Here is a 9,900-nt window from a genome sequence, read left to right as displayed (position 1 = left end):
TATTTATACAAGGCCTAAAACTAGACATAAACCTTCTCTAACTTTTAAATAGGAGTATAAATGTATTTTAATACATTTGAATTCATGTCCTCCTACATCAACAATAATATTAATACTAACTGAGTTAAGACTAACTAAAATTATGTTAAATTCAAATAATTTTTTATTAAAATGAAAAAATAATTATTATTATTATTCTTGTATGCACTGCGTGATTGGAATTGGGAGACACAATCTAGACAATGCAGCTCAAAGTCTAAGTCACGTGGCAGTACGAAAACTACGCAGGGAAGACTGACGTTTCAAGTTCAAAGTTTCAACAAGGAGGCTCCCTTGAAAAAAAAACTATTTTTTTCAAAAAATAAAATTTCCTTTTTTTTAAAGAATTAATAATGTCTCCTCTCCGTTTTAAAGCTAACTGAAACAAAGAAATTTCCAAGTCATTTCAGGATTGAAGAAAATTTCCCCTCCAATCACGTCATGTTCAACTCCATCATCCTAACACCACCAAACAACCCACAAAACTCGACCCCTATTTGCACTCCCACCATGGAAATCACCTCCCACACTCATCATCTTCACTTGGACGACCATTTTCTAGTTGATCCTGAACAATACAATTGCAAGGAAACTACTACTTTCACTTCATCACATATGAAGACTTCCGCCTATGGCAGCTGCTGGGAAGTTCCAGGATGCAACTCATTTGCTTATCAGTACATGCAACCGTAAAAACCTTCCTTCCTTGTAATTAATCTTATAATCTATTCTTGTATATTATACTTTTTCTTTACTTTTATTTTGTTTCTTGCGTAGAAATTATGATGATAAGGGTTCTGCAAACACAGCGGATATCAACGGGGATGATTTAAGGCTTAAAATTGCCTTCCGAACCAAATCTGATATTGAGATAATGGATGATGGGTACAGATGGAGAAAATATGGGAAGAAGAAGGTTAAGAATAACCCTAACCCAAGGTAATTAATTAATTAAATCATATATCTGACATGATATTGGGTTGTGTATACATGCACCCCTCCTTTAGGTTACATATAGCTTCAAGCTTTTGTGAACATTTATAGAGTTGAAATTAATGAATAGATAACAAACTTCTTGGCTATAAGGAACAAGTACTCTTCATGGGTCCTCTCAGCACCATCATCGTCCTCATCATGTTTGCTAGAAAATTCCTTGAAAACCCAAAAATATTAGTACAAGATCATAGAGGAAACTAAACTCCTATGAGGATATTCTATATATGCGATACACGTTGAGGGCTACTGTTAATTATTTCCGTTTGGCTGATATCCTCTTTCAGCTCTCAACTACGTTCTTGATTCGAAGGCTTGGAAAATAAAATCTGAAAAGTGATTATATATATATATATTCAGATGAAAAAAATAGTGCTTTTGATCTTCTAGTAAGAGTAAGAGTTTTGCTTATGAGTACCTTTGTTACATCACTTGATAAGTTATCATTTGTGATGATATTTGACATTAAATGCAGTAATTAATAGTTATTTGATGAATTCAATATATAAATCTAATATTAGTAGCATAGATTTGAAAATTTGAAATTGAATTTCATTTGTATAAATATATTATATCGATAAATTTGATTTAATATATAAGATGGTTGTTTATTTGAAAGATAAATCTTATAATTTCTGTAATCGTATTTATGTATTTTTTCATGATAAAATTATGTTTAAGAATTTTTATAATACAATACTGAATATTTATAGCTGTGAATTTCAAATTCACAAATATATAAACATTCTAAATTTTGAATCTATTTTCTAAATCTAACTTTACCTAAGCTGTACATTTCTTTCCTTGGGTTAAGTTTAGTAAAAGTTAAAAATTCTTTCCTTGTAGCTTAATTATACATGCTTTTGTAGTTTCTTAAATTAGTATAGAACTATAAGCAATCACTTGCTCCATTATTTCTTTAAAGTTGAAGAGAGGGTGGGTAATATAAAACTTCAACTCTCGTCTTTAGTGCTAACATGCAACAACTTTGTGGCTCCAATTATAGCTGTATCAACTAAGCAATTAGTCTATGAGTTTGAATTCCAACATTTGTAACTCGTTCTCTTAATTTTTTTTTAGTGGATTGAGAACCTTGCTGATGATGGTGAAAAGTGCAGGAACTATTATCAGTGCTCAAGCGAAGGATGCAAGGTGAAAAAAAGGGTTGAAAGGGAAAGAGAAGATCCAAGGTTTGTAATAACTACTTACGTGGGGAAGCATAACCATGAAACCCTTTCACCTTCTTCTTTATCTTCTGCTTTCGATATCTCCCCTTCTTCTCACTCAACCACTTTACTTCCACACACGCTTCAAATTCTTCATCAACCTTAGCTACCTACATTTCATTCCATCTATATAATTTTCACTTGATTCGTACTTTTGTTACTATATACTAGTCCACTTTACTCTCGTCTTTCTTTACTTCATATTCCCTACTTAATTAAGTTCGGTAAGGAAAACTAATTAAGAACATTGTGTGTATTGGTGTAAACAACTTTTATAATTAATTAATATGGTTTGAATCCTCTTTCGTGTGTATTCATGATTATATCTATATATCTTTATCTATAATCTATATATATATATATATATATATATATATATATAAAAGTTTGAGTTTGCAAAAACTTTTGAACCCATAGGAATAACTTTTATTTTCCACCATATTACTAAATTTTCATTTTAAAAAATTATAATATTTAATTTAGAATTATTAGTTAAAAAGTTGAAATAAAATAAAAGATGTGGTAAATATACATTTACAAATAGGGTGAGTACTAGACATATTGGCAGTGTACTATTTTTATTCCACAAGCAAGATTAAAATTGGCATCTCTTTTCTTAAATATCTCTATTAGCTCAAATAATCAAATCAAAACTGCCAAGAGAGGGGTGAATTGACATTTAAATTTTTTGTGGATACTAGTGAGAAAGGATGGAGAATAAACACAAGAATTTAGAATGGATCGGCTCAAATTGCCTACTCCATTACCTTAGCTTTCCACTACTAAGGATTTTTCCAAATTCACTAATTTGACAACCTTTGAAGACAATGTTTAACCTTACAAACTTCCTTAACGTTTCTACCCAAATCTTAATATACAAACCCTCTCAAAGAGATATAAAAAAGCAAACAAAGAAATAATCCTTATAAGATCAATGTGTTTGCAAATTAAGCTCAATTACAATGAAAACGCTTAAGCAAATAGAATGAAAATAAAGCTCACAAGTTTACGAAAAAACAGTATTGAAATATTTGGCACGAAGGTTGTGTTGATTGATCTTTAAGCTTGAATATTCTCTCTTGTTGTTGTAGGACTTTTAGAAGCGGGTATTTATACCCTCTAATTCATTTCAACCATTGTGGCTGTTGAGAAAATAAATATAGCCGTTGGGATGAAAATACCATACCATTAAATTCACCTACAATAAAAAGTATCGACGCTTTTTCTATGAGTATCGATACTAGTAGCATTAATGTCTAATGCAGTGATCGTTAAAGTTAGTTTCCAACGATACCAAGAATGATTTAACGATACCTGATAAAAGGTATCAATATTTTTTTGGGAGGTATCGATACTTTTTTCACTGTTCGAAAAATTTATAAAAACATAATTCAAAAATGGTATCGATATAAAGTAAGATATTGATAAAATTCAATAGGTATCGATATATTTCTAAAAGTATCGATACTTATTGTTTTTGTTCATTTTTTATTTAAGTTAGAGAACAGTTTTGGTATCGATAAAAATTATGGTGGTATCAATACACTTGAAAAATATCAATACTTTTTGTAGGGAGCATTTTTCCAATTGATTTAAGTTTGTTTTAATCAAGTTCAAGAGTTTAAAATTGTTTTTGAACTTTGTCCAAAATTTCTGAGTGTTCAAAATATTTTCTAAGATGTTTGGAAGTCTTTAAATTATTTTTATGCTTTGAATTTTATTATTTCTTTGTTCTAAAAATAGATTTTCATTTAAAAACAATTTTGTTTGTTATATCAAAATAATTTATCAAATAAATCTAATTTAACAATCTCCCCTTTTTTGATATAACAAAATAGTTTGATAAATTTGTTTTTGAATTTGTTACTCCCCTTTTTAAAGATCAATTTGAATCAATGACCTGATTTTTATGAAATTTTGAAACAATGATTTGAAAACAAAATTGGTCACTTGATGTTGGCATTAGAAGATTAATCATAGAAATAATCAACTAAATACAAATAATTTACCTTTCTCTTCTCTTCTCTCCCTTTTTGTTATATCAAAAGTCACCAAATAAAATGTAAGAGAGATGTTTTGTTAGTTTAAAAATAGTAATTTAAAAAGATGAAAACATAAAGCTAACATTGAGAATAAACATGATAATATCCCAAAGTAAAGTAGGACAATAGAAAAGTGCATTAACAAATTAAAAGATGCATAATGCAAGTGTATGAATAATCTAAACTAAGAATCCCTAAGAGGCGAAGGAGGATCCAACGGAGGAAAGCGAGTTAGAAGTTAAGCCATTTGCTCCTCCAAAGTTCCTATCCTAGAGCCTAGGCTACCAATATTAGTATTAACACGTTCAAATGCATCATCTAATCGAGTGCGAAACCTCGAAACTCCTCACTCAAAGAAGTAATGACACCAAGGATGGTGGCAAACATGTCACCGGAGAGAGGTAGAGTAAATGGTTGAGGAGATGAAGAAGCCGGTGGAGGTTCCTGCTCAGTAGGAGGAATATCATCATGGTCTTCTTCAAGGTCTTCATGATCAACATCTTGAGGATTATGATGGTCATCCTTAACCCAATTTTTGGAAAGAGGATCCTTCTTAAAACTAGCTCGATGAAGGGTAGCAAAGCTAATAGGTTGATATTTATTAGCCAAATGAGGATCGACATTGGTTGTGATGTTTAGGCATTTAAAACTGTATGACAAAAGTGTGCCAAAAGGCAAAGAGAGCTTACTTTTAAGCTCTTTTCTAATGTGTTCGGTAATGTCATTAAATAAAGCCTATTGCTATGAAAACAATCAATCCACCAATAGCCAGTAGATCAAAGAACGATGTGTTTTGAAATAGGATGCGATATCCATGTAATTATAAAATGCAAAATGCAATCATGGACATTGAGCTCAGATGTATATGAGGGTTGAACATTCAAGGCAGGATTATAAGGGCCTTTCTCATTCGACTCACCGTCGGGAGGAAGTTTAAAAAATGCACCAAGTTCTCCAAAGTGAGACGAATAGGAGTATTCATGAAAAAAGAATTAATAGCAACCATAGCCTCACCACCGGAGGAAGTTTCAAAATACACCATATTTTTTCAAAGTGATATATGAATAGTATTCATGAGAAAAGAATTAATAGCAACCACAACCTCACCGGATTCATCATGTTCGAGTCTAGCATTTTAATAAAATGCTCGAACAAGATTAGCAGGTATTGGTGAACGAACTTTAAAAAAGCCAACCCAATTCCATTTGGCTAACGTTTCAAGAAATTGAAAATTGGTTTTCACTAAAAATTCGATATCAAGAGTGTGAGAAACATTAACTTTTTATTTAGTAAAATATTGATCAAACTGATAATAACCATTGTCATTTCGAAAAACAATCATTGACAGAAATGGGTTGACCACTAGATGAATATGTAAGACCAGAATGAGGATGTTTCCTAATAGACATTCTAACTAACTAGACTAGAGAGACCCTAATTGAACTTAAAATTTTGGTTGGGAAATTTTATCGAACACCTTGTAGGTAAAGGGTTTAAAGAAAAAATTTTAAGATATTAATTAAATTTAAGCAACCTCCTGTAATAAAATACAAGAATATATTCCAAATCAACCCCAAAACACAATTTCCAACCAATAATTTGATAAAAAATCAATAAATTTCAAAATGAGAAAAATGAGTTTTTACCTTGGAATTACTTGAAATGATGAAATTTAAAAGCAAGCTTGATTAATTCTTGTAGAAAATGACAATGTTGGTTGTTTTGTGTCAAAATTTAAAAGAAATATGAAGAATTTCAAGATTCTAGAGAATAGGATTGAAAGGTTTTTGAAAAGGGTGAAAGGAAAATTTTGAGATTTTTGTTAAATATGTTGAAAACAAGCTGCACGAATCTTTAAAACTCGATGAGTATCGATACTTTTAAAAAAGGTAAAGATATTTTTCAAAAATTATTGATAAAATAATATCGGTATCCATACCAAATGTTGAAACTGTTTTCCAAAGTGCAAAAAAATTTCCCAACGTGGCTTTTAAGTTCTAACATGTTCTAAACTAACTTAAAATGACTTAATAACAATTTCTAATGAATTCATATGTTTGAAAGTGCCAAATTTGAGTATGATGCATATGAAACATAGAATATTGTAAGGCATGCAAAAATTTAATATTAATCATTCTATAAAGTTTACTTTAGCACAATCAAAGACATTTAACATTCATGCAAACTAGACCAAATGAGTTAAAAATAGACTAATCATGAAAAAACAACTCCCCTTAACTAATTGCACATTAGAGCCATTAAAAAAATTGTTCATGCTTTTTTAAACAATTTCAACCCATAAAATATTTTTGAAAACATCAAAATGCAAAGATGTACATAAAAACATATTCAAGGTAAGGTTACCACCTTACTCTCTCTCCTAAATGTCCAAAATCTTTCCTTATCTAAAGATTTTGTTAAAATGTCAGCTAATTGGTTCAAAGTGTCAACAAATTCTAGAACTACATCTCCTTTTTAGATATGATCTCTAATGAAATGATGTCTAATTTCAATATGCTTAGTTCTAAAATATTAGATGGGATTTTTAGTGAGACAAATAGCACTAGTATTGTCACACTTGATAGGAATGGTATCTACATCAATTCCATAGTCCATAAGTTGTTGTTTCATCCATAAAACTTTAGCATAACAACTACTGGCAGAAATATATTTCGTTTCGGTGGTGGACAATCCAACACTATTTTGCTTCTTTGAAAACCATGATATGAGCATGTTGCCTAGGAATTGACAAGTATCAGAGATGCTCTTCCTATCTAGTTTGCAACCTCCAAAATCCGCATCAGATAATGCATGCAATCTAAAGGATGAGTGTTTAGAATACCAAAGACCTAAATTAGGAGTGTTTCTAAAGTATCTAAAGATTTTCTTAAGGGCTTGTAAATGTGATTCATTAAGACATAATTGTTATCTAGTGCACAAGCAAACACTAAACATAATATTCGGTCTACTTGCGATAAGATAAAGTAAAGAACCAATCATAGACCTATATAATTTTAAATCAACACATTTACCTTCTTCATCTTTTCAAGCTTAGTGAAAGAGCTCATGAGTGTAGCTTGTGGTTTGAGATTGCTTATCCCAAAATTTTTGAGTATTTCCCTTGTATACTTGGCTTGGTTAATGAAAATGTCATATTTCTTTCGCTAGATTTTGAGTCCCAAAAAGAAGTTTAGTCTCCCATCATGATCATCTCAAATTCACCTTGCATTAACTTAGAAAATTCTTGATAAAGTAGATCATTAGTAGAATCAAATATAATATCATAACATATATTTGAACTACTAATAAATTCTTTTCTTTTATTTTAATAAAAAGTGTTGTGTCAACATTCCCTTTAATAGAACCTTTTTCAACAAGAAAATTTGATAATCTTTCATAGCTCTAGGAGCTTGTTTCAAACCATATAAAGCTTTTGAAAGTTTGAAAACATGATTTGGAAATTTTGGATCTTCAAAACTAGGTGGTTATTCAACATACACTTCTTCATTTATAAAATCATTTAGAAAAGAACTGTTTACATCCATTTGATATAATTTAAAGTCATTAAAGCATGCAAAAGCTAAAAGCATCCTAATGGCTTATATTCTTGCTACGATAGCATATGTTTCATCATAATCTATACCTTCCTTTTGGTTGTAACCTTGAGCAACAAACCTAGCCTTGCTCCTCATTATGTTTCCACTCTCACCTAGCTTATTCCTGAAAACCCACTTAGTAGCTATAGTAGATTTTTCACTAGTCTTTTCTACTAGGGTCCATACTTTACTTCTCTCAAATTGATTTAATTCGTCTTGCATAGCCAATATCCAATATTCATCATTTAATGCTTCTTTGATATTTTGAGACTCAATACATGAAATAATATACATGAAATAAATGCAATGTAACCTCTCAAACTCGACCTCGACGTTATGGCTAAGTTGATAATGCTACATTAGCCACCGAAATGGCTAAGCTAACTTACGTTACTTTTGAAGACTTTAAATAAACTCATTTTAGAGAAAACCATAGTTGTACTTTAAGTTAGTTTAAAATCATTCATTCATTAGGTCGTGTATGCTTAGGATTCATTTTATTGTTGACAGTGTTGTTTTGGAAAAACCGTTTGCTTGCTGCTCTTCTTTATAAAAAAAACTCGAAGTTAAACTAATGTAGTGGAAAAACCATTTTTCATGTCATTTTGGGAAAATTAGTTGCCTTATCGATTTGTTTTTGAAAAACGGTTCCTTTGTAATGTAGCGAAAACTAGGGAACAATATCAATTTTTACTTAAGCACGATATCACGCATTATCTGGTTATTATGCTTGAGTAATTCATGCATGAAAAAAACCCCAAAAGAAAAGTTACCAAGCCACAGACCAGAAATAATTAAAAATTACAAGCCAAAACCAATAAAGACTTAATAATACTTATTAAGAATAGTCCAAAGTCCAAGGTGATTCTCCGATGTCGAGTCCGGTCCTAATTTCGAGGGTTACCTAAAAAGTTAAACACTATTGGGGGTGAGCTTACGAAAAGCTCAATGTGAGTCGAACAGTTATTTAAACAAACATAAATATCGAATACAGTGAAATACCATTCAATACAACAAAATACAATACGTAACATAAATCAATAACATTTGAATATGTCGTGCACATGATGCAATGCAAAAAGGTTCCTACCCATACCATCCGCTACATACCACGAGTTCCCCAGAACCCGTCATCCAAACTCCAAAATATTATGGGCTTAAGCCTGTTGTGGTTAAAACCACTGATAACAATATGCAAAAAATTCTGCCAGTAAGAATGCAGACAACCTACCAGAAAAAATGCTATAAATTGTCGTTCCCTCGGTACTCCAAGTGTAGTGCACTGACTACGAATAATGCGAACTTAATATGCCACCGGTACTCCACGAAACTCCTCCATCAACCACAAAATCTCAACCCAATACATATGCAATATGTCACACAATCTCAGACATAATCATATCTCAAAACTTCTCACGTTCATTTGGCATGCTCAGCTTGTCCTCAATAATCACATACTTTCAGTAAATGGAAATAGTGTTCCAATATCATTCAGCCAAACATTCTTATATCTCACAATTCAAATATGCAACTACAAACTCAATCAAAAATTCATACTATCAAATCAGCAACATGTCAATCTTTTAAGGCTCGAAACATATCTGGTTTGGCCACTCACAAAATCAATAATTTGGCTATTAAGCCAATCCAATCAGCAAGCTAATTTATCAAATATAACATGATATTTAACATTTTCAAAAAATTTTATAAGTTTAGAACCCACACCTTATTTTTTGCTTTCTCGTAGCACACTAGCGAATCTTCTAATTTTCCTTAATAATTCACTGTATCGATGCGAACCGTATGTACAATCGTTCTTCGCCTTTACAGATGATTTGGGGAATTTGGGTTGGCACCTAATTCAATAATATAATGGAAAATCAGTATCTAATTAATTATTAAATTCCTTCATTTAATCAATTCATAACCTTTACCCAATAACTATGTCGAAATAACAAACTAGTTATCCTTAATTGCACTTACGCTTCACGATCCGATTGACTA

General features: G+C 31.0%; 1 protein-coding gene across 1 annotated transcript; it reads left to right on the top strand.

Annotated features, from left to right (window-relative positions):
• The first annotated feature begins 422 nt into the window (after positions 1-422).
• Positions 423-2,390, top strand: LOC108486037 (probable WRKY transcription factor 50). The gene is made up of 3 exons (XM_017789856.2): positions 423-728; positions 817-978; positions 2,151-2,390. The coding sequence occupies exons 1-3, from the start codon at positions 481-483 to the stop codon at positions 2,362-2,364; spliced, it is 624 nt and encodes a 207-aa protein (XP_017645345.1). The 5' UTR covers positions 423-480; the 3' UTR covers positions 2,365-2,390.
• Positions 2,391-9,900: the final 7,510 nt, after the last annotated feature.

This window comes from Gossypium arboreum, chromosome 6, assembly GCF_025698485.1.
Source record: "Gossypium arboreum isolate Shixiya-1 chromosome 6, ASM2569848v2, whole genome shotgun sequence".
Taxonomy (NCBI): Eukaryota; Viridiplantae; Streptophyta; class Magnoliopsida; order Malvales; family Malvaceae; genus Gossypium; species Gossypium arboreum.
This window is presented reverse-complemented; position numbering and strand designations above follow the sequence as displayed.